The 25,917-nt window shown below is 42.3% G+C and overlaps 1 protein-coding gene across 1 annotated transcript in view; it reads right to left on the bottom strand.

Moving 5' to 3' along the window:
• Positions 1 to 13,267, bottom strand: part of LRRC52 (leucine rich repeat containing 52) — a 34,605-nt gene extending 21,338 nt beyond the window's left edge. Inside the window, exon 1 of the mRNA XM_030206794.1 lies at positions 12,646 to 13,267. Within this exon, the coding sequence (XP_030062654.1) occupies positions 12,646 to 13,267 (622 nt within the window). The remainder of the gene's footprint in view (positions 1 to 12,645) is intronic.
• Between the last annotated feature and the right edge of the window lie 12,650 nt (positions 13,268 to 25,917).

Genomic DNA, 25,917 nt, shown 5'->3' with positions numbered 1-25,917 from the left:
TAATGGCCAATTACATTTTGTGCGTATGTGTGGACATATAGAATTTGTGCCATGATGTTGTGAGGGTAAAATGATATTGTGAAAATAACACATTAAACTGTAAAACTGAAAAGGGACATGGCGTCTGCGTGTCTCGAAAAGTAAAATCCAAAACAACAAGGTAGTTTGTGTAGCCATTACAGCAAACTTACACCTGTGCTACGTGCTTAATGTAGCTTAATAAATATCCCCATAAGTGTAAGAGTAATATTTAATATTTAATACTGAAGAAACAGCCAGTTTCAGAGGTCTAAAGAAAACTCATGAGATCCAAATTATCTTCAGAAATTGAGGAAAGCCTAAATTGACCCTTTGCCATTTTCTTTTTCTTAAATGGAGGCAAGTAATATGTTCTAACTAGTGTCAGAAATGAAACGGGCGCTAGCAAGGTTTTCCTCAGAGTGTATGTTTGAGAGTGTGTGTGAGAGATGGAGTGTGTGTGTCAGAGAGAGAATGAGAGAGACAGAGAGAGAGAGAGAGAGTGTGTGAGAGACAGAATGTCTGTGTGTGTGAGACTGTATGTGTGTGACAGAGAGATAAAGTGTGTTAGACAGAGAGTGTGTTAGAGAGAGTGTATGTGAGAGACAGAGAGTGAGTGAGTGTGTGCCCCCACCCCCCTCTCTCAGGACCCCCTCCCCCCCTTTATGGCCTGAGGACCAACCTTCCACCCCCACCTCTCTGGTCTCAGGACCCCCCTCATCCCCTCCCTATCCCCTGCCCCCTCCCTCTCCCCTGCCCCCCCCTGCAGCCACCCATGTCCAGCGACCCTCCTCTCCCCCTGCAGCCACCCATGTCCAGCAACCCTCCTCTCTCCCCTGCCCCCCCCCTGCAGCCATCCATGTGCAGCAACCCTCCTCTCCCCCTGCCCCCCCCTTCAGCCACCCATGTCCAATGACCCTGCTCTCTCACCTGCCCCCCCTCCAGCCACCCAGGTAGTGTTGCGAATTCTTCGGGGCAAGCAAGAAAGATCCCTGGTCCTGCCTGCCCACTGCTGCCGCTGGCACTGACCCTCCCCCGCTGCCGGATCGCTGTTCAAAATGGCCACTGAGACTTCCAATGGCGGACTTGCAAGACTTCTGATGAAGTCTTGGAGGCCGCCCTTGTAAGTGGGGGGGGGGGGGGGGGGGGGGTCAGCGCCAGCAGCGGGCAGGCAGGCCCGGGGATCCGAAGAATTTGCTACACAACCTGGGTGGCTGGAGGGGGGCAGGGGAGAGAGGAGGGTCGCTGGACATGGATCAGCTGTGAGGCATGGAAGGTTTTTTTTTCTTTTTTCGCGGGTTCTGAAGTTCACAGCATAATGGCAATGGTGACGTCAGCCTGACTACAGAGCCTAGCTCAGCAACTCCGAAGGAGCCATGGACACAGGCAGCAAGATTAGAACGTTGGAGGTGAGAATTATTATATAGGAAGACCAGAAAGATTGACTACGAACACTTTAAAAGTTTCCATTAGATATCTTTTCTTTGTCCATATTTAATAAAGCAAGTGTGAAATACAGCCAAAAAAGACTGGCCCTGCTCTGCTGCAAAGTGGAAAACTGTACTGGTATTTACCTCCTGGGAAATTGTGTTCAAACTTGAGAAAAGTTAGACTTGGAGGGGTATTTTTGATATGATGTCTAAATCTAACTTTGGACGTTTTGCATAAAACATTCAAAATCCGAATAGGAAAGAAGATCATTTTCGAAAAAGAAAAATGGCTATTTAAAAAATATATATTGTTTTGAACAAGGACATTTTGTTTTTTATACATTTTTGAAAAAAACCCCAAATAAGTGCAAAATATAGAGATTCATGCCATTGGGATGTAGGAGGTCCCCCAGACATCCCAGGAGAGCAATGATGCACCCTAGAGGGCACTTCTGTGCACTTCATAAAAATGCTCCCAGGTACACATCTCACCTTTGCTTCCTTATCTTGTCCCCTGACCCCTCCAACCCCCCTCCCCACACAGTACACCACTACAATAGCCCTTATAGGTGAAGGAGGCACCTATATGTGGGTACAGTAGGGTTTTGGTGACTTTAGGAGGGGTCACAGTTTCCACCACAAGTGTGACAGTTAGAGGGAGATAGGAACCTGAGTCCCCTAGTACACTACTCCAGGGACCTGAATGCTGCTCTAATAGACCTGAATGTCATAAATGCTGGTAAATCATATTATTATTCACATTTTGGGGGGTTGAGAGGAGGTCAGTGACCACTGGGGGGGGGGGATATTGGAGGGGACACCGATTATCTCCAGTGGTCATCTGGTCATTTAGGGCATCTTTTTGTGCCTTATTCATTATAAAAACAGTTCTAGTTCAAAACGTCTTAATTTTAGTCCTGGAATATGTTGTTCCATTATGGCTGAAAAACATCTAAGTTTTAGGAACACCCACATCCTGCCCTTAACATTCCCATAAACAGTGGGCCTTCAGGAATGAGAAAAATGCAATCCTTTATTAATGATGAATACCCGACACGGGCCGTGTTTCGGCGTACAAACGCCTGCATCAGGGGTCAAGAAACTCTTCTAGGTCAGCTAGTTAGCTAGTAGATAAAGATGATTAACAGACAGGTTATGTTCCCTGGTGTGTTGGAGGAAGGAGAGGCTGGAGAGACCAACACACCAGGGAACATAACCTGTCTGTTAATCATCTTTATCTACTAGCTAACTAGCTGACCTAGAAGAGTTTCTTGACCCCTGATGCAGGCGTTTGTACGCCGAAACACGGCCCGTGTCGGGTATTCATCATTAATAAAGGATTGCATTTTTCTCATTCCTGAAGGCCCAGTGTTTACTTTTTCTGTTTGTTTGGTTGCTTTTGTATGCTGTTTTCCCTCTGTTTTGTGACTTAACATGCCCATAACACGTGCCCTTGAGATTTGGATGCACTGCAGAAGAACAGCATAGAAAAATGTCTGAAAAATAGGTTTTGAAAATACTGATTTGGATGTTTTTGTGAGAAAAACATCCAAAAGCTGTTTAATGCCACTTTTTAGATGGTTTTCTCTTTCGAAAATGAGCCTCATGGGGTTAAATAGATAGTTTCAGTGTCTTTTTTTTTTTAATTATTCTGCTGGAATGCGCTTTAATGGAGAAAGACTGATGTAGCCTAAGGGCGAAACATAAATTCATGTCGGTATGACGTGTCTCCTGATTAAATATTATTAAGAAAAAAAGAAAAAAGAGAAAAGGAAGAAGAATCTAAATAAAGATAAGTGATTTGAGTGGATATTTCTATTTATATCAATGGATCAATGACAATTACATATTCTCCCTAATGTTATGGCTAAATCTCTGTTGGAGGGTTGAAATATGCGACTCTGATGGATCCAATAATACTATACAGATATTGATAAAATTATTAAAGACTGTTGTGGAGTCAAGTTCTCTATATGCCAGATAGAAATATATATATATACAGTATATATATATAGCTTCCACACGGAGGTGACAGGCGCTGTCAGGTCAGTGCAGGGGACCCGATAAGGAGGGGGCGGGAGTGGCGGCGGGGATGAGGGGGGAGGGTGGAGGTTGTTTCTCGCGACGTTCCTTTCCAGGTGGCAGTGGCGGCGTCCCACAATTCGGCTCCGTTTACCTCTCTGTTCCGCCCTCTGACGTCATGACGTCTTGACGCGAGGGCAGGGCAGAGAGGGAAGTCTGTACTGCGCATTTGCAAGTGAGTACAGTCACTTGCCGTTTATATGTTTGATATGAAAATATCCATATTGGCATTTATATCTCTCCAGAGACAATAATTGTCTGCTTGACAGGCAGGTACAAAGGTCAAGGATAAACCTCAATCCCCCTCCCTCAACATGTCTAGCCTTACTCCCTCAGTGGTCAGAGACCCCCTCCCAGCCACCACCACCCCCAAATGTGGAAGAAACAGTGCATACTAGCCTCTATGACAGCCTCAATGTTATAGCTAGTCCTACTAGAGAAGCAAGCAGGTCCCTGGAGTAGCCTAGTGGTTGGTGCAGTGCACTGTAGAGAAGGGGACCCAGGTCTATATCACACTCTACCCATTAAACTTGTAGCGGAATGTGTGAGCCCTCTAAAACTCACCAAAAACCTACTGTATCCACATATAGGTTACACCTGTAGCCATATGGGCTATTGTAGTAGAGTACAGTTGGGTACAGTAGGTTTTTGGTGAGTTTTGGAGAGCTTACCATACAATATAAGGTGGTAACAGTGAGATGTGTACCTGGGACATTTTTTGTGAAGTTCATTGCAGTGCACCCTAGGGTGCCCCACTGCTCTGCTGGGATGTCTGTGTGGCCAGTATACTAAAATGCTGGCTCCTTCTACATCCCAATGGCTTGGTTTTGTGCATTTTTCATTTGGGCTTTTTTTTTTTTTTTTAAATGGATCAAAAAGGTAGATACTCTGAGTACAGCAACATCTAGCAACTGGCCATTTTCAAAACAAAAAGATAACATTGCTATATTCACCACTTGAATTTTGAATGTTTTGAGCGAAATGTCCAAAGTTGAATTTAAACGTCATATCGAAAAGCCTTTCAGGATCCTAAACCCTATGGTCAGTGTTTAAAAAAAAATCCTAGCCATAACTTTTAAATATTTTACATATATTCAGTGCCACTATCTGTAGAAGTGGCAGCACTGAACATACATATACAGTGGTAACCTTTACTGTCCTAAATTTATTTGTATAGCTTCATGTTTCATGCATCTTTTTAAAAAATTTATATTTGATATACTGCTCTAGAGGAGCCTTTCAAAGCAGTTTACATATTCAATAATAGGTTTATCAAGAAAATGAACAGAAGTACACAATTGAAAAGACAGAGAAAAATAATAGTTCTACAGATCTTATCCAAGGGCTGTGATCTGGAGACAACTCACAGCAGGTTGCAGAAGTGTGGGCTTTATGACATTAGCTAAAAGCATCAGGAAAGAAAAAGGTCTTCAAGGTGATCTTAAACTTATCGAAGGAACTCTCTAGGCATAAATGGGAAGGTAAAGCATTCCAAAGAGAAGGACCAGTGACACTGAAGATCCTAGTTCTTTAGTAGTCAAAACAAATATGTCTGAAGGAAGGTACCATAACTTGGTTAAGTTGTGAAGATTGCAGAGTGCATCCTAGGGTGTAGGATATTAAGAATGAGTATTTTATAGGAAATCCTGTGAAAGACTGCAAGCTAGTGTTCTTCAGGAAGAAGTGGGGTGAGGTGATTGAATGATCCCATCACCAATTTCACTTCTGCATTTTAAACTAATTGCAGCCTATGATTTTCTTTAACCCGAGAGCCATACAGGAGAACATTACAATAGTCTAAATAAGAAGTAACAAGTGAATGGATGAGAGTGTGAAGGGCAGGCTTCATACAGAGGCCTTGTACAGCGCCCGATTATGTGGGAAATGTCTGGTTGACAGTTCAGAGGTTGATCAAGAATAACTCCTAAAACCCTTACAAGGGTTCAAAGGAGGCCCCTGATTGGTTCATCGAGCCACTAACAAACCACCTAACTCTTATCTTGTGAGACAGACTCTTCCCGGTTAGCAAAGATAGCATAGTCCTTACACCGACCAATCCTCAAAAACACAATGGCCAAGAAAAGCGACATAAACTACAGAGCAGTAGCCTCCATTCCTCTGCTGCTCAAGATAATGGAAGGAATGGTATCCAGCCAACCAATGAACTACTTAACACAGCACCTAATCTTCCACCATTCTCAATCTGAATTTAAACCACTCCACAGCACAGAATCAGCACTCATATCCCTCTTGTAGGTGAGAAATCAAGAACAAAATCAACCCGGGAAAAAAAAAACTCCTGATATTCCAATTTGACATGTCCAGTGCGTTCAATGTAGTGGATCAAAACCTAGTACTCTATCTGTTGGACACCATTGGTCTAGGTGGAGCAGTGCTTACATGGTTCAAAAAAGGCTTCTTTCAATTCAGATCTTACCAGGTCAAACTAGAAGGCGAACCATCCTATCCCTGGTCACTTAACTGTGGGTTGCTGCAAGGGTCCCACTCTCACTGATCTTGTTCAATATACTCATGGCACCCCTTGGGAGAAAATTAGAAGCAACAGGTCTAAAAACCCACATCTACACTGATGACATCACAATCTACATCCCCTTTGAAGGTGATATAAACAGTGCCACCACTAGAATTCAATCAGGTCTACACGAGATGGAGACATGGGCCTCAACTTTCAAGTAAAAACTGAACATAGAAAAGACCAAATTCCTGGTAGTAACAAATCCATACAACTCTGTGCCCTACAACACCTTCACAAAAGGACAAACCACCCACCCTCTAGAGCACTCCCTGAAAATACTTGGAGTTAACATAGATCAAAACCTAACATTCAACAACCACATGACAGAGATCACATCCAAGTTATTCAAAATGCTATGGTAACTATAAAGAATAAGGGCCCTCTTCTCACTCACAACATTCCAGCTACTAGTTCAATCCCTGATACTATCCAAAATTGACTACTGCAATGGTCTCTACATAGGATGCAAAGACACAAACATCAAAAAACTAAAAGCAGCACAGAACATAATAGCATGTCTAATTTTCAAAGTCACCCACTACCACAGAATCACCCCACTACTGACAAAACTACACTGGCTCCTAGTGAAGGCCAGAATCCACTTTAAAACCATTACCTTAGTCTTCAAGATGATCAATGGGATGGCCCCTGAATACATGCTTGTTTCTTATCATCTTCACCTTAATCAACAGAAAACTTCAGTAATCTGGCTTATTGGTCATCTCTCTGCACCTTCTTGTACTCCTACCATTGATGGTGTTCCCATCCACTTAGTTGATATTATGAAATATCTTGGCATTCTCTTCTATAATGCACTAACTTTTTCTATTCATATTTCTGTTACTGTCAGGAAATGTTTCTATTCGTTGTGTCTTGTTCACTCCCTCCGCCCATTTCTCACTAACAACAGCTGTGCCACTTTACTTTATGCCCTGGTTGCTACTAAATTGGATTATTGCAATGTCATATATGCCGGTCTCCCTGATGTCTCTTTTTGTAAATTGTAGACAAAACAGAATACTGCTATTCACATTCTTTCACACGCCTGTCATTTTTATCATGTAACACCATTCTTGAAAGAGCATATTGGCTTCCTATCAAGTACCAGATCATCCATAAGTTTCTATTACTTTTAAAGCCTTACACTTGGGTTCTTCTCCATTATCTAGCCAATCTCATTACTCCCTACTGTCCTGCACGTGAGCTTCATTCTGCATTTCATTCCCGTTTGTCAGTACCATCTGTTCACTGTGCCTGTCTTAGCTCCACACGTGCTTCTGCATTCTTCTGTTTGGCCCCTTTCCTCTGGAATTTTTTACCTCCTCCTTTGAAGACTGAGCTCTTGTTCTCTCATTTTTGCTGTCTTCTTAAAGCCCACTTGTTTTCTCAGGTGTTTCCTTAACCCTTGACTTTTTTCTCCTCAGTTGCCAGGCAGTTGGCTGTCTCTGTTCCCCTGCCCATCTTAATCTATTCTCTCTCGTTTCTCTGCTAATCTGTTTTATTTCCTCTGTCCTATTGATACTGGCGTTCCTTTCATACTCTCTTTGAGTTTTGTACACCGCTTTGATTTTTTGTGAAAGGTGGTATATCAAGTCTCCAATAAACAAACAAACAAACATGCTCCCTCTAATAGATCTCCCACTTAAAAACACAACACAATAAGCATGGAATTTCCTTCCCCATCGTCTACTCTTCTGCAAACACATAACTTACAAATCATCATATGCAGCCGGATTTTCATACCAAGCAGCTAAAATGTGGAACCAACTTGCCAATGATCTCAGAAGAATATCAGACTACTTATCCTTTCACAAGCAAGTCAAAGCATATCTGTACAAGGAATATCTACTAAACTAACCCACAACCAAAAGAGGCTGAACATTAACTACAGCAACACCCATCAACCTTGCATTTATAATGTCCATTGAAGTTGAAAAGGCGGCCAAGCCAAGACGTATTCTCACCATCCTATCATTCAAACCACCATTTTACACATTATAATAATTTGAACCTCCAACGTTCCATGTCTGGCTGCCTGGGTTCATATCATCTCCTGACGTCACCCAGCCTCCAGCGTTCCATTCCCCCACACTGTCCCGCCCTCACGTCAAGACATAATGACATCAGAGGGCGGAATGGTGAGAGGGAAGGAGAAAGTTTTTCTTTACTCAGTGTGTAGTTAGACTGTGGAACTCGTTGCCGGAGAATGTAGTGACAGCAGCTAGCCTTGCGGAATTTAAAGGGGGTTTGGACAGATTCCTGAAGGAAAAGTCCATTGAACATTATTAATTTTTTGTGTGTGTGTGTGTGTGTGTGTGTGGGGGGGGGGGGGGTCAGGTTCTTGAAGCCTGGATTGGCCGCTGTCGGAGACAGGATGCTGGGCTTGATGGACCCTTGGTCTTTTCCCAGTATGGCGGTACTTATGTACTAATGCTGGAGGTGAGCTGACGTCAGGAGGGATGTTACAAATGGAACAGAAGCCAGTGCCAGCCAGCCAGAGAAATCTTAGTTTCTTACCTGTAAGAAGGAAGAGTCCATGGTGGAAGGATAGCTAATGTTTTGAGTATTGGAAACCAAGTTTGCCTCGGCCAATATGGTGCTATAAGAATTAGAGATGATCTGTCCTGAATAACTTTTTGTAATATTCTTGGAATTAGAGGAATTGGAGGAAATGCGTAAAAAAGAGGGCATTTGTCCAAGGGATAGCAAAGGCATCTGTGGCTATCCTGTTCTGAGTGGGCCACCTGGAACAATATCTGTGACACTTGCTGTTCTGTGGGGATGCGAAGAGATCTATGTGCAGTATGCCCCAAAGACAAAATAGGTTTTGAATAACTGTGGTCTTGATGGACCACTCGTGTGGTTGTAATTTCCTGCTTAATGAATCTGCTATTTGATTGTCGAACCCTGGTAGGTAAATTGCTTGAATTGTGGAATCCAGAAACAGACCCATAACTTGACAGCTTCGCAACAAAGGTGATGAGAGCCCATGCCGCCCTGCTTGTTTATATAGAACTGCTACTTGATTGTCCGTTCAAACTCGTATAACATGAGAATGAAGGAGATGTTGAAAAGTTTGAACAGCTAATCTGATTGCTCTTAATTCTAGGAGATTGATGAAATAAGTTCTCTCCTGAACTGTCCAATGTCCTTGTGTTGAGTAATTGTCTAGATATGCCCCCCAAACCTATTTTGGATGCATCTGTTTTTATAATCTTGGTAGGGTGAGATGACTGAAATGGAGCGCCCACCAACAGATTCTGCTGTTGTGTCCACTATAAAAGCTGTAGTTTTATATGGATGGAAAAAAAATCTTTGCAGAAAGAGGATGTAGATATTGAATCCATCTTTTCTTTAAATACCATTGTAGTGGGCGCAGAGGCCATGTACATAGCCTAAAAGACCATGCATACTGCCTAAAAGAAAAGAAACAGACAGTAGTTTTAAATGATTACCTGTGGAATGCCTCAAAGGACTATATTGACTGTATTAGAAATAATTTGGGGAAAACAGTAACAAGTGAGACTATCAAATTGTGAGAATAGAGGACTGGGCATCTAAATGGCAGATGAAATGTAACAAAGTCAAGTGCAAAGTGATATGCTTGGGAAAATTAATCCCAACTGCAGATAGAAGTTCTGCGTTATGAGTTAGGTTTACCATCTAAGAAAAAGATCTGAATTATTTTCAGCCCAGTGTACCAGAGCTGCTAAAAAAAGAAGATAGCATGTTAGGGGATTATTTAAAACGTGATGGAGAACAAAACTGAGAATGTCATAATGCTTCTATATAGGTTCCTGGCATATCACCCCATATCAAAAAAGGATATAATGCAACTAGAACAGGTACAAAGAAAGGCAACAAAAAGATAAAGAGGATATAACACCTCCCTTATGAAGAGAGGATAAACAGGTTAGTGCTTTTCAGCTTGGAGAAAAGATGACTGAGAAGGGGTTTGATAGAAGTTTATAAAATCATGGGTGGGATGGAATGATTAAATACAACACAAAAACAAGAGGACATTCCATGAAATTAACGATCAGCTGATTGAAAACAAATTGTAGAATGTTCTTTTTTGCACAGCACATAGGGGTCCTTTTACCAAGCTGCGGGAAAAAGGGCCTTGCACTAGCGGCAGGGGCCATTTTCCCATGTGCCAGGGCCCTTTTTACCGAAGCAGGTAAAAAGCCCCCAGACAAACATAGCAGTGCAGTAAGAGAATTCTTACTGCATGGCCATGCGACGGGGAGCCTTATTGTCACATTACCACCGGGTTACCACCGCACAAGCCATTTCCTTGGGTTTTCTTTTTCCCCCGGAAATGGTGCACACTTGGGGCAGGACTACCACCGGCGGCCGTGTTGGGCTGGCAGTAGTCCCTGAAGAGCGAGTGTTAAGCCCGCGTTGGGCTTACCGCCCCGCTCTCTAAAAGGGCCCCATAATTAATTGTGAAATCTGATGCTGGAGGATGTAGTCAAGGCAACCAAAATAGCTGGATTTGTTCTGTTCTCATACTGTGTACTTCAGTGGCTACTTAATAGTTAGCTAAACCAGTTCAACAGCCAAAGAGAGGACTCATTCTCTTAACGCTCAGCTGTTTATTACAAATAAGTCAGTGAGGAAATTACTGTAGTTAATTAAAACCATCACAAACATGAAGAGTCTTTTGTGGCTGAATGTTAATCAATTGACTGGTAAAACAATGATGCAAATTCCAGGGGCGAGGAGAAAGAAAAAGGCTGTGCAGTGACTTGCTTTGAGCCACTATGGAGATTATTTCTCTACTCAGAGGAAAGTAATGGAACCCACAAGGGCTAAGGTATCAGGAGATAACCATTAGAGTCAAGGTTTTTACCTTGGGCCAAGACATGAAGCCATAAGGTCTCAAAGAGACTGGAGAGAATGGGTCACATGCAATTTTAGTTTTACCTACAAGATCAAAGATTCCATGAACCTAGCAGGAAGCTGCTGTTTGCTTTAACTTGCAGGCTGTCAGTACATACAGAAACAGGGTAAATTTGTATACACAGGTTTTAAAAGAGGTTTGGACAACCTGAGCATGATCGGCTCAACTATTAAGCAGACTAGGCAATCAACCAAGATAGCACCTTTTGGAGGGTAGTAATAAGCAGCTGCAATCAAAGAAAAGCAATAGGTCCTGACTGCCACACAAACTGAATGAACCATCAGCGTGTATTTTTACCTAAGAGGAGTGTGGGCAGGGAATCTTATGTGAAAAGTACAAAAAACGGCAACAAAGATGATGTATAATGACTCCCAGTAGCACACAAAGGGCCATAGTTACTAAGCTGCAGTAAATTATTACATTTTACTACAGCAATATTTACCACATAAGTCACTGAGGGGCTCTTTTACAAAGTGGTAGTAAGCCCAATGCGAGCTTACCGCTCGCTAAAAGGGAAGTACTGCCAGGCTACCACAGCAGCCCGGTGGTAGTTCCCACCCCAGTGCATGCTATTTACAGTGCTACACAAATATTTTTATTTTTGTAGCACCGGTCTGTACCCAACGGTAATCAGGCAGTGCTGCGCGCTGCCCAGTTACTGCTGGAGTAGCACGGGAGCCTTTACCGCCACCACAATGGGTGGCGGTAAGTGCTCCCACCCGAAATGGGTGCGTGGCAAGTGCTTCACTTGCTGCACATTCATTTCTTTAAAAAAAACCATGCCTCTTACCCGCTGCAAAAACACTTACCAATGCCAGCACAGCCCCCTTTTACCGCAGCTTCATAAAAGGAACCCTGAAATACTGCAGATTAGTGACTTGTGCGGTAAATTTCATTTTTTGTTGCTATAGCCTGAGAATACTGTACATTCCTGGCCACAGCAATGCAAAGATAGCAAACTTGAAGTCAAGCCTGTTATCTTTTAAAGGAGTTACTAGGATAGGCAATAATCCTTTCTCCAACTGATCATACTGTCAGTTACCCGCACCTACCTAGGATCTCCTTGGTGTTCAATGGAGGGGCAGGAGAACTTTCTGGCCACTTTTGCCTTGTTGGCAACCAGAATCAAAATAACACATCTTGACCCCATAGAGGTAGCACAGACTACCATTGGAGTAAAAGATCTTGTCAGGAGAATGGGGGTGGACAGGTTGTTTTCAACGTCATTCGCCTCTTTAAGTGGTCCCAGGGAGCATCAGACCACATATTAGCTACAACTATCTTTCCATAAGTAATGTAGTTTGTGAGATCAAATATAAGCTACATTATTCATTTTGTATAATAATGAGCTGTTTTTCTGCACACACTTGCATGCTTGCTTCTCATTACTTAACCTGCTTGGTACTAAAAATATGTATTAAGGGCAAGTAAGGCACGATCTTGCCATTTTGAATGCCTTTAATGCACATTAGCAGCCATCTTTAAAATGCACCCACCCAAATTTCCATCTGCTCCTAAGAAGGTGTAAATATTTGTATATATTCTATGGGTACACATATGTATATTATAAAACTTTTTTTACTCCAATAACTTTAGCAGGAAAATGGGACATCATATGAATTTTGAAATGTTTGCATGCTCCAAACACACTATTCCAACTCTGCTAGGATTACCTAGAAAGTAAAGGTTGCTCTCATTGATCCAGCTGAAGAAGTCCTTCATTGAGCAGTAGCAGTGCCAAGAGTTAAAGCTGAGGTCAAGGGTACGCAGGTTGGGGAGCTCACTCACGGTGCTTATATCCAGGAAGGTCAGGCCAGTCCTACTCAAGTACAGCTCCCTCAGCCCTGTGTTGTTGGTGAAAGCATTCTTCTCAATTTGTGCCAGGTTGGGATTGCCAGACAGTTTCAGCACTACCAGACTAGTCAGTAGATAAAAAGTAGTACTGTCTATTTGACTCAGATTATTATAACTCAGGTCCAAGTAGACAAGCCGCACAACATTGATGAAGGTGGCTTCTATATCATGGATGGAGTTGCTGCTAAGATCTAGATAGACCAGGTCAATCAAGAAATTTAGCTCCACTGAGGGCAGGTAGGAGATGATGTTCTTGGCCAGGACCAGCTGCCTGGTATCTACTGGAATATCAAGCGGGAAGTTGTTCAGGTGCTTCTCGCTACAGTTCACCAGCAATTGATCACAAGTGCATGTTTGTGGGCAGCCCAAACTGAGTTTAGTAAGGGCCTTTGTAAAGAGTAGCAAAAAACCAAGGGTTTGGAAAGCAGCAAAGTGCAACATTATATGCTACTTAAGTGCCCCCTTTTTTCCTATTAACCTCCCCAGTTTCTAGGATTTAAAACATACCTGCATAGGAGAGGGGTTTCCTAGCATCAGCTGTATGGAGCTTCACTACAGAAACCAAGAGAACTTGGAATAACATCCTTTTCTTTGTCTTTGCAGCTGTATCCTCTTCTGCTGTCCCTGTGCTAGATATTGTTTGGTTTGTAAGTTGTCTTCCTAACGCTGTCTGTTTCTTTGTATTTGATAATTAGCATTTTATATTTCTTCTGTCTTGCTGTTTTCTTCCTGCCTTTTGATTCCCGTTTTTCACTGCTTTGTGTAGAATCTACTGGCTCTCTGCTGTGTCCCTGTCATTCACAGCACTGTATGATAACCAATCTGTTTGCTCTCTAGAGCGCTTGATACTTGATATTTGAATGTTTGTTCTGTCTTCTTTTCCAGCTCCCTGCTGGCTCACATGTTTGCCTGCTTTAGCTTACAAAGTGTTGTTTAGTCCTTTTAAACCAGAGCATTTAGAAGCAGGTTCAATCACCAGCTGGAAACATTGTCAGATGTCACAACAGTTGCCAGTTGCCACCTCTGTGACATCAACAACAGCAGCAGCAAACAGCACAACAGTTCAAAGAGATCTCCCAAGCTCAGCACACATCTCATAGATTCAGGGAAAAGGGGTAAGGAAAGACATGAAAATGTAGTTGGAGAAAGTGCACGTGAAAATGTATCTATTTTCCATATGTGCATTATATATATATATATATATATATATATATATTGTTGTTTCATTTTAAAGTATATGCCTGACTTTGATCTAATCTGCACTAATCTAAAGAAAACATTCTTACCTTTTAATCTTAACGTAGAAATATAAAATCTGATAGTGGATCAAGATTGCCAGGTTGAACTAGTCTTCCTTTCCCGCTCCAATACAGCAGAATGCACTAGATCTCTTGTTTTACCTTAATTTCCTCTCAGCTCTAGACCATCTGTGTTCATCTTCAACTTAGCCAAATCCCACTCTAATATGACCCAAAAACCATCTCAAAATGTTTTTATATCTTCAGTCTTCTGTTATATAAAGGCCAGGATGTCAACATATGGAAGGAAAAGCCCCAGAATCTGAAAACTTCACATACTCTTGAACTACATGGGTGGATAACTTCATAGATATAAAAATCTTCCAAAACATGCTAAAATGTTTTTTTTTTTAAATTTAAACTCTTAACATATCTTAAAGTGCTAAATGCTGGAGCAGTGCTGGAGCAGACTCAAAGGTAATTAAATACTTATTTCAAACTTTTAACTTATCTTTGAAGAGCTGCAGTGTAGAAGCTATTTCAAAAGCAGTTCCATATGGTCCAGCGTTTTGCTAGAAAAGCTGCTTCAGGGTTTCTGGGACCAAACATCTGAAACACAAACATTTTTATAAACATATCACTCCAAAATATATTTGTGTTATTGCTAAAATGCTTCCTTACAATCCACAGACTGTAGGAGTCGATCTAGCTGCTGGCAGAGATGTGTGATGGCAACTTGTCAGAGCTATACCTGGTGTGCATTCATCATCAGAGAAGTCCAGGAACTGGGTCCTGGACCAGTATATCCTTTCATAGGGCTGTCTCCTTCTTGCCCTTCTCTCTTTGGATGGGACTCATGTAGCAGAGTCAGCACTGCCAACTCATCCAGCAAATACTTATATCTCTTTCACTGAGTTCGGCACCTGGTCCTGATGGGTTCTCGGCCGAATATTATAAGCTACTGCCTGCCCAGTTTAGTGCACCGCTCATTGAATACTATGAGACAGTGGTGAAAAGAGTTTTTTTTTGCCCCGGGAGAAAATGAGGTTTTGATAACATTAATTCCCAAACCGGGCAAGCCTGAAGATCGAGTTGAGTCCTACAGGCCAATCTCCCTCATCAATGCAGATTTAAAAATACTAGCTCGAATACTAGCAGATCGTTTAGCCCCACATATCTTGACTTTGATAGGAGATCATCAAGTTGGGTTTGTAAGGGGTAGAAATTCGGTACTTAATGTGCATAAAGTCCATCTCTCTATTGCTCAATGTCGCTCATCTGACACCCAGTTGTTGCTATTTAGCCTTGACGCAGAAAAAGCATTCGACAAAGTGAGGTGGGACTCTCCTGCTTATAATCGAAAGAGAAAAACGCCTATATTGCGACCCAAATTGGGAGATGGGCGTCTTTCTCCCGTGGGCGCCCAAATCGGTATAATTGAAAGCCAATTTTGGGCGTTTCCAACTGCAATCCGTCGCGGAAACGGGTAAAGTTGAAGGGGGCGTGTCGGAGGCATGGTGAAGGCGGAACTGGGGTGTGTTTATCGGCCGAGGAGAGATGGGCGTCTTTAGCTGATAATTGAAAAAAAAAGGTGTTTTTACCGCGATTTTGGGTCACTTTTTTTGGACCCTTTTTTTCACGAACAAGTCCCAAAAAAGTGCCCCAACTGCCCAGATGACCACCGGAGGGAATTGGGGATGACCTCCCCGGATTCCCCCAGTGGTCACTAACCCCCTCCCACCAAAAAAAAAACACTTTAATAACTTTTTTCCAGCCTCAATGCCAGCCTCAAATGCCGTACCCACCTCTATGACAGCAGAATGTGTTCTATCCTGTCACAGCCTTTCCCTGCTTCTGATGTGGCTCTCGGGTGAGTGTGACAACTTTTCTGTTATGCGCACTGCAGAGTCACATCAGCAATGCATTGTGGTGGGTGTAGGGTATTGGGCTCCATGATTCCACTAGCTTGTGGCAAATGCTCACGATGTTGGTAGTTAGTAGGCTCTACTCCCATGGTGCTTTTCCCCCTGCTTACTGGGTCAGAGTGTGCCCTGTTTTGTTTCCGGTAGTCCATGAGGTAGTGGCCATTTTTGTAAGCCAGTTTTAGATCCCTTTCACGTGTTAGCCACATTACAGAACTTAGTTCTTACCTTGAATGTGGCTGAAAGAGGGCATTGTACACCATTCTGCCAGCTCTGACCTACTGCTAATCTCAGTACCAGGAAGACTCGTTGCCAGTGGGGCACAACCTCTGATCTGCAGTTAACTGTGAGTAAGCGTGCTTATTCCAATAAAGGACGTTTTCGGAGAGATTAGTCTTCAGGTGTCAACTGGTGTGCCAATGTTATATAGCAGCAACAAGTCCTAGAGGCCTGCGTGTATGCAGGTCCCTGGAGCACTTTTAGTGGGTACCGCAGTGCACTTCAGCCAGGTGGACCCAGGCCCATCCCCCCCTACCTGTAACACTTGTGCTGGTAAATGGGAGGTCTCCAAAACCCACTGTACCCACATGTAGGTGCCCCCTTCACCCCTAAGAGCTGTGGTAGTGTTGTACATTTATGGGTAGTGGGTTTTGGGGGAGGGGGGTTGGGTGCTCAACACCTATGGTAAGGGAGCTATGCATGTGGGAGCATTGTCTGAAGTCCACCGCACTGATCTCTAGGATGCCCAGTTGTTGTCCTGGCATGTCAGGGGGGGGCGAGTGTACTACGAATCGTGGCCCCTCCCATGACCAAATGGCTCAGATTAGGATGTTTTTGAGCTGGGCGTTTTTAGTTTCCATTATCGCTAAAAAAAACAAACGCCCAGCTGAAAAACGTCCATTTTTTCGAAAATACGGTCTGTCCCGCCTCTTCACGTACCCGTTTTCGAACATAGATGCCCATGGAGATAGGCGTTTGCGTTCGATTATGCCCCTCTCTCTATTTCAAGTATTATCCTATGTGTGCATTGAGGATTGGTTTCTAAATGCAATCAAAACGCTATATGAGACCCCGACTGCCAGACTTTTGGTAAATGGTATGAAATCCCCCTCATTGGAGGTACAGGCGGGTACCTGGCAAGGTTGTCCATTATCCCCATTACTGTTTCTGTTGTACCTGGAGCCATTGCTGCGCACAATAGAAGCAGACCCTGAGATTGTTGGGGTACAGCTCCCGGCCCAACCAGTGAAAGGTTTAGCATTTGCTGATGACTTATTCTTGACTTTGACTCATCCACAAGACTCCTTAACCAAACTGTTATCAGTAATAGATGAGTTTGGATTTCACTCTGGGTTTACTTTGAATCCTCAAATGTCAGTGGCTCTTCCCTCTAGATCGGAGATAAAGACGGAATGGGAGGGTCCTTTCCCTTTACAGTGGGCTCAGGGAGCAGTGATTTACTTGGGGGTTCGTATTCCAACTGACAACCACAATGTACACACTTAATATGGACAGTTTGAAAAACAGAATAGGGAAAGCCTTGTATAGCTGGCAAGCACTCCCCATATCTTTGATGGGGAGGGTGGCATTATACAATATGATATTGTTCCCAGCATGGATATATACATATCAAATGTTGCCTATGTTTTTGCGCTGTAAAGACGAGAGATGGCTGCATGCTCAACTAAATACATTTTTATGGCAAGGTAAATGTGCTCGTATGACAATAACAAGAGTTATGCTTCTCTGGGACAAGGGGGGGTTTGGGCCTTTTGGACCTACGCCTCTTCTCAATAGCTAGTTGTATGCGCCATCTCTCAGACTGGTTTCGTGACACTCAATATTTCTCTAATACATCATCAGAAACTCAGTGGTTCCAGAATCGACACTTTGCAAGCTGGCTCCATGCGCCAGCAGGCCAATTGATAAATATGGGTCCAGTGTCCCCTATATTTTGGCCTCTGCGGCAAACGTGGAGGTGGCTATGTAAGTTTTTCACCCTCAATAACTTGACCTCTCTTTTGCTGCCCATCAGAGGTAACCCAGAGTTTCCAGTGGGGAACACCTCCAGATCATTTCAATCCTGGGCGACACGGGGGGTGCGCTATGTACACCATGTGGTAAACGAGCAAGGAACAATGAAATCCTTTTCAGATCTCTGTAGGGAGTTCAAATTGAATAAATGAGATATCTTTGCATATTTACAATTAAGACACTATGTGCAATCTTTACTGAGATCTTCACTGAACCTGGAAACTTGGGAAAGTTGTAATTCTATGTTTGGGTTGGACACCCAGGCTCGCATACCACTGAAATACTTCCACTCCCATCTCAGAGAACATGTAAAAAAATATGATTTTGACAAAGTAGCACAACAGTGGAGTGTGGAGCTGGGTATACAGATCACACAGGAACATTTGGAAACCAGTATCATGAGGATTTACAAATTGACTGAAAATGCGAGTTGGTGGGAAACTCAATATAAGTTCATATTTCGTCTCTATATTTCCCCACATAGAGCCTACCGGGCCACGTTGAGAGCTACAGATGCTTGCCCAAAATGTGGAACAACAAATGCACATCTGGGACACATGTTTTGGACATGCCCTAAAGTTCATAGGTTCTGGAATAGCATAGCGGTGCATGTGTCGGATATGTAGAGAATTAAATGGTATCACTCCCCAAAGCAATTATTTAACAGATTTACTTTGCAAGGTCCGGCGCCGGCTGGAGCAAAAGCTTTTCTGCAGAGGGCAACCTTGATGGGAAAAAAGGCGATTTTGAAAGTATGGCTTTCATCGGAGCATCCCACGGTTGCCCAGTGGTGCTCCCTAATGATACAAATGTGCTCATTGGAACGTAAGAACATCATGGACTTGGCTTCGGAAAAAGGGGACTTCTTTTGTAAAGTTTGGGCTCCGGTTTGGGATACCCTGACCTCAACGACAAGGAGTACAGTGCAGAATTCCTGAAGTAGGTGGGGTGGAGGTAATAGGGATGGGGTGGGAAGAGAGAAGGGGGGTGGGGGAGGGAGGGGAAGAAAAGGAAAAATACTGGTGTATTCTGGTTGAATTGGAACTCACACCTGTGTAGATAATGTAAATTTCTGGATCTGTAAAGTTTAAGTTTGTGATCGGTATTAATAAACAAGATATTAAAAAAATATATAGGTTCCAAAATTATAAGTAACAGTATATGCAGTAGCTAGTAGCTACCTACAGGAATCAATGAAATAATATGTGAGTCTTCTTTAAAAACCCTTTTAATTATTGAGTTTCCTGAAACATGCACATCAACATGAAATATGGACCTTAAAATGTTTGGATAAAAATATATTATTAACACTTAAGCCTCAAACCAACAAATTACCACCTGTTTTCCTAACAATTCTTTGTCTTAATAGATGTATTATATCCCTATCCTTAACTGCCTGAGAAGTGTATTATACATTAGACATTTGAAGTCTCATCATATGTGTATGTGTGTGTATATATATATATATATATTTTATTTTTGTTACATTTGCACCCCACGCTTTCCCACTCATGGCAGGCTCAATGTGGCTTACATGGGGCAATGGAGGATTAGGTGACTTGCCCAGAGTCACAAGGAGCTGCCTGTGCCGAATTGACCTCAGTTCCTCAGTTCCCCAGGACCACCACTATCTATCTATCTATCTATCTATCTATCTATCTATCTATCTATCTATCTATCTATCTATCTATCTATCTATCTATCTATCTATCTATCTATCTATCATCTATCTATCTATCTATCTATCTATCTATGGATGGGAGTGGCCTAGTGGTTAGGGTGGTGGACTTTGGTCCTGAGGAACTGAGTTCAATTCCCAGCACAGGCAGCTCCTTGTGACTCTGGGCAACTCACTTAACCCTCCATTGCCTGCTGCATTGAGCCTGCCATGAGTGGGAAAGCACAGGGTACAAATGTAACAACAAAAAAATAAATGACAGCAGATAAAGACCTGAACAGTCCATCCAGTCTGCCAAACAAGATAAACTCATTTTACATGGTATGTGATACTTTATATGTATACCTAAGTTTGATTTGTCCCTGCCTTTCTCAGGGCACAGACTGTAAAAGTCTTCCCAGCACTGTTCTTGTACTAAATGTTTTGAAGCTAACGTCGAAGCCCCTTAAAATTTACACTCCAGCCCATCCATATCTGTTCAACCACGATCAGGGCGCAGACTGTAGGAGTCTGCCCAGCACTGGTTTTACTCTCCAATTGCCGGCGTTGCCACTCAATCTCCGCTAAGATTCCGTGGATCCATTCCTTCTAAACAGGATTCCTTTGCGTTTATCCCACGCATGTTTGAATTCCATTACCGTTTTCATATCCACCACCTCCCATGGGAGGGCAGTCCACGTATCTATCACCCTTTCTGTGAAAAAATACTTCCTGACATTACTCCTGAGTCTGCCCCCCTTCAACCTCAATTCATGTCCTCTAGTTCAACCACCTTCCCGTCTCTGGAAAAGGTTCGTTTGCGGATTAATACCTTTCAAATATTTGAACATCTGTATCATATGACCCCTGTTTCTCCTTTCCTCCAAGGTATACATGTTCAGGTCGGCAAATATTTATTTATTATGTATTTATTTGTTGCATTTGTATTCCACATTTTCCCACCTATTTGCAGGCTCAATGTGGCTTACAGAGTCCTGTTATGGCATTGTCATTCCAGGATATCAGATACAATTAGTTATGTAAACAAGTTAAGTAAAGGGAGAAAGAAGAGCTTTAGGGGAAAGTACTGAGGGTAGATTTTCATAACTGGGATGGGTTGGTGAAGTGATCTCCTCATACGGTTTGCAACATAAATCCAATACCATTTTTGTAGCTTTTCTTTGCACCATTTCCAGTCTTTTTACATCTTTAGCAAGATACGACCTCCAAAACTGAACACAATTCTCCAAGTGGGGCCTCACCAATGACTTCTAGAGGGGCATCAACACCTCCTTTCTTCTGCTGGTTATACCCCTCTCTATGCAGCCTAGCATCCTTCTGGCCATGGCTGTCGTCTTTTCACATTGTTTCTTCACCTTCAGATCCTCGGACACCAACACCCCAAGGTCAAGCTTACTAATGTCTCCCCTCCTATTCGGTATCTCTGTTTTGGGTTTCTGCATCCCAAATGCATCACTCTGCACTTCTTGGCATTAAATTTTAGCTTTGATTTTCACAAATAGAAACCGTTGGATATTCTTTTATTTTTTTCTTTTATAAAATGCTCTTAAATGTTAGTGTATAAGCTTACTAACTTATTTCTCTAAATAATACTATTATTGTAGCCTACTCAAACATAGATAAACTATATTATCAGATAATACTGCAGTGCTCAGCTGTGCATATTATCAATCACTCTGAATGATTGAACATATGGTGTAATTCTACGTACATCATTGCACTGAACCTCTTCCTCCTCCAGTACATAACATTAAGTACTTTAGTAGTAATGGTTAACATTCATCTTATGAACATATAGTACTTATCTGGAGATGGTGTGGTAGTTCTCCGTATTCCACAATGAGACGTGAATTTTTCAATCGGAGTGAATAATAAACGTGACTATGTGCTCGTGCTCTCATAAAACAATCCCACAAGTTTCTCTAACTTGTTATTCTTCCATCCGTAGGTACTCCCTTCCTCTTACAGATCTTCCCAACACTAGCTGTGTTTCGCAGTATAGTGCTTCATCAGGGGAATTATCATATCCTACAAGTTGGAAACATTGTATTACTAACCGCAGTCAATTTTTCAATATGCATGGAACACTGCTGTATTTACTAGTTCCATAGACATTAAGTCCTGTCCCCATAATTTTCAAAAATACATTTTTCTCTTTGGGTATGAACTTGATTCATTTTCAAATTTGATTATAACATTCTAGGCATACCTAAAGTGTGACAGTCTCCCAACCTACGACTCGCCTTTCTGAAAAGACACCAACGCATGCGCTGTTCTTTTATTTCAAACTTGACTGGCTCCTCCCTCCAACCTAATCCTGCAGCCAATCGATTTCACGATTCAAACCGCGCGGTATGACAGTGTCCCATTGATAGATTAATCTTTTTTCTTTATTTTTAAGCATTCTAGCAATGTCCCCACCGTATGGTAATTTAATTTCTGCTAATACAGTATACTTTAAGTCTTCCAAATTATGATTCAAGTTCACCCAGTGCTCTACCAACGGAGCCTCTCTTTTCTGGATCCTCAGATTGCTAATGTGTTCGGCTATCCGTTGTTTTATTTTTCTAGTAGTGTAGCCAATATACCATTTTTTACAAGTTATCCCGTAAACAACCTGCATAGACTCGCAATCTGTATTAGTTAGGATCCTATATATTTTGCCTGTTATTGGGTGGTGGACTTGATATGGATGCATTATGTATTTGCAATAAACACACTGCGAACAGGGGCTGTGGCTTCCTCCCTCCACTGCCGTCGGTCTATTCACATCATCAAACTGTTGCTGTAGTAGCTCCGTATTTTTTGTGCATGTGTATGCAAACAGTGGATACTCATTAAAATCAAGAAGGGCCAGTATCGGCCAATGTTTCTTAATTATAGTTCTTACTTCTGCAGTGCGGCACGAATGGGGCAGGACACATGTAAACTGGTTCTGTCAATTCTTTATTTTTGTTGTTGGTTGTAATAGCCAGTGTTGGTAAGTATTGGATGCTCTCTTATGTGCTTTCTTAATTATTTTATGTGGGCAACCCCTGTCCCTAAGTCGCTGGTACATTTCAGATGCCTTACAACACAGTTTCCTAATTCTCAAGAATTGGCCAGTAGGAATCCCCGTTTTAGCCGAATATGGATGGTTACTTCTATAGTGTAACAGAGTATTCGTGTTCGTAGGTTTCCTATAAACTGTCGTCACAAATTTAGAATCTTTATAAGAAATAGTGATGTCCAAATAATTAATGGTGAGACCACCATTTAGTGTTTCAACTTACTTTCTTTATATTTTTAATTATATTTATTGGTTTCAAAATATTAAACAAACATTACATTTGAAACAGAAAAGGTACATTCGTCGGATTATAAAGTTAAAGAAAATGTCACAAAATTAAATTTTTTGACTAAGTACTCTCAAGTCCACAACACTGATCCAAGATTTACAACTAGGAGGCTTTACTACTAAATCAATTAAAGAAAACTAAACCGGTCTATATATCAGTATCCTTATCCATTAAAGAGCTTCACCTCAAACAGCTTCTGGCGGTTATAAATTCAGATAGTTGTACAGATTCATAAAAAACATATTTAACCGACTGATGACATATTATACATTTGCAAGGATAACGCAAAAGAAAAGTGGCACCCAGTTGGAGCACCCCTGGCTTTAACAAAAGAAACTGTCTACACTTCTTTTGAGTATCTTTATATACATCAGGAAATATGCGGACCTTAAGTCCCAGGAAATGTTTCTCTCTATTTTTGAAGAATTTTTTCATAATTAATGTTTTATCCATATCTAAGGCTAAAGTAACTAATAAAGTTGCTGAAATCGTTAAGTCTGCTGTTGGTGTTTCTAAAATTGCAGAAACATCCAATATTTGATCAAGTTGTTGTACAGGTTCATCAGTAATCTTAGTAGGCAGATAATAAACTTGAGTCATTGGAGGCAAAATATCATCTGTGAGTCCCAAAATTTCTTTCAAATATCTATTAATCATTTCTCTTGGGGTAGTAGTAACTACCCTAGGGAAATTCAAAAATCTCAAATTTTTTGATCTTTGAACATTTTGAAAGTTCTCAATTTTTCTTCTCATGTTAGAAACATCTTTTACAATATTGATTTGCAGTTCTCATGTTTTCTCCAAACTTTCAACCACAGAGTTTATCTTAACCAATGTTTCTTTCCTTTCCGACTCCAAACCCACAGCATTCTCTTCAATTTTTTTAACCCGGGACTCAAGGCCCTGAATTTGAGGACATATGGCTTTACCCAAATTAGTAATTAAGGCCCAAAGACTCTCCAGGGTAATCTTCACTGGTTTTTCTTCTAAGAAGGATAAAGATAAAGTACCTTGCATTTGTAGCCCTTCGGTGTGTAATTTCTCCCCTTCTGAACCTCTAACCTTTTCCATTGTTCCTCCCACAATTAAGTTTACATTCTCCAGGGTTGATTGAGGGCTTCTGTCTCCCTCAACTCCTTCACTCTCCAGGAAGATTTCCCCAGCTCCCGCCGGCTCACTCGCAACACCAGTTCCAGGCAGCTTCAGAGACGACGCCATTACTGGAGAGGAAACACTCTGGGGCTGTGGGGGAGGAGCCCGTTGATCGGGGCTGAGGGTAACCTCAAGCAGGGGCAGCGTTTCAGAACCTCCATTCGCCGCTGATGCCGCCAATCCGCCGCCCTCCGATCCTGTGGATACCGCCGGTCTCCGCACAAACAAATCAATGGGGCCACTCGACGAAGAGGTATGTCAGCCCGTGGGAGCAGCGGCCGCTGCTTTCCCTCTTCGTTTAGGCATAACGATATTGTCAGGAAGTGTGGAGACGTGCGACCAGTTCAAACGGCCATCTTGGATCTACCTTAGTGTTTCAAACTTAATGTATTGATCACAGTTAATATAATTCAAAAATGCTGTTAATTGTATAGTATCCCCTGTCCACACTACAAAAATATCGTCAATGAATCTCTTCCAGATCTTAATATATCTCATGAAATGGAGGAGTAGCTCTGTATGTGAGAAATGATATCGCAGCGACTGAAATGACAGGAAACTGGGGAAAGGAAGAAGCGATATGGATCACCTTAAAAAGAGAGGATGGAACCTCTGTCCACGTGGGTGTTGTCTACAGACCCCCGACACAATTGGAGGAACTAGATAAAGATCTGATCGCTGATATTCATAAGTTGGCGAAGAAAAGAGAGGTGCTGTTGTTGGGAGATTTTAATCTGCCAGATGTAGATTGGAAGGTTCCATCTGCCAAATCTGAAAGAAGTAGACAGATTGTGGATGCTTTCCAAAGTGCTCTGCTCAGACAAATGGTGACGGAACCCACGAGGGAGGGAGCAACGTTGGATCTGGTGCTCACAAATGGGAATATGTCAAATGTCAGAGTGGGTGCACACCTGAAAAGCAGTGACCATAAAACGGTTTGGTTTGATATGACGGCTGAAATGCAGGGCGGACACTCTAAACTCAAAGTCCTGGATTTCAAGCGTGCTGACTTTAGTAAAATGGGCGAATACCTGAGAAAGGAGCTGATGGGCTGGGAGGACGTACGAGAAGTGGAAGGACAGTGGTCCAGGCTGAAAGAAGTAATAAATAGGGCCACAGACCTTTATGTAAGGAGAGTAACTAAAAGCAAAAGAAAAAGGAAACCGATATGGTTCTCCAAGCAAGTGGCTGAGAAAATAAAGGCTAAAGAGTTGGCGTTCCAGAAATATAGAAAATCTCAAGAACAGGAATACGGGGAGGAATACCGGATGAAACTGAAAGAAGCCAAGAGAGAGGTACGTCTGGCGAAGACGCAAGCGGAAGAACAAATGGCTAGAAATGTAAGAAGGGGAGACAAAAACTTCTTCAGGTATATTAGTGAAAGGAGAAAGACTAAAAACGGAATTGTGAGACTAAAAGATACAACAAAACGCTATGTAGAAAATGATGAAGAAAAAGCCAATTTGCTAAATAGATACTTTTGCTCTGTTTTCACAGAAGAAAATCCTGGAGAAGGACCGCTAGGGACTGGCAAAAGTACACCTGAGAATGGAGCGGATAGAGCACCGTTCACGGAAGAGAGTGTTTATCAACAACTTGGAAAGCTAAAGGTGGACAAAGCAATGGGACCGGACGGGATCCACCCCAGGATATTGAGGGAGCTCAGAGAGGTTCTGGCGGGTCCTCTTAAAGATTTGTTTAATAAATCCTTGGAGACGGGAGAGGTTCC

This window comes from Microcaecilia unicolor, chromosome 6, assembly GCF_901765095.1.
Source record: "Microcaecilia unicolor chromosome 6, aMicUni1.1, whole genome shotgun sequence".
NCBI lineage: Eukaryota > Metazoa > Chordata > Amphibia > Gymnophiona > Siphonopidae > Microcaecilia > Microcaecilia unicolor.
The sequence above is the reverse complement of the archived record's forward strand: the minus strand, read 5'-3'. Positions and strand labels throughout refer to the sequence as shown.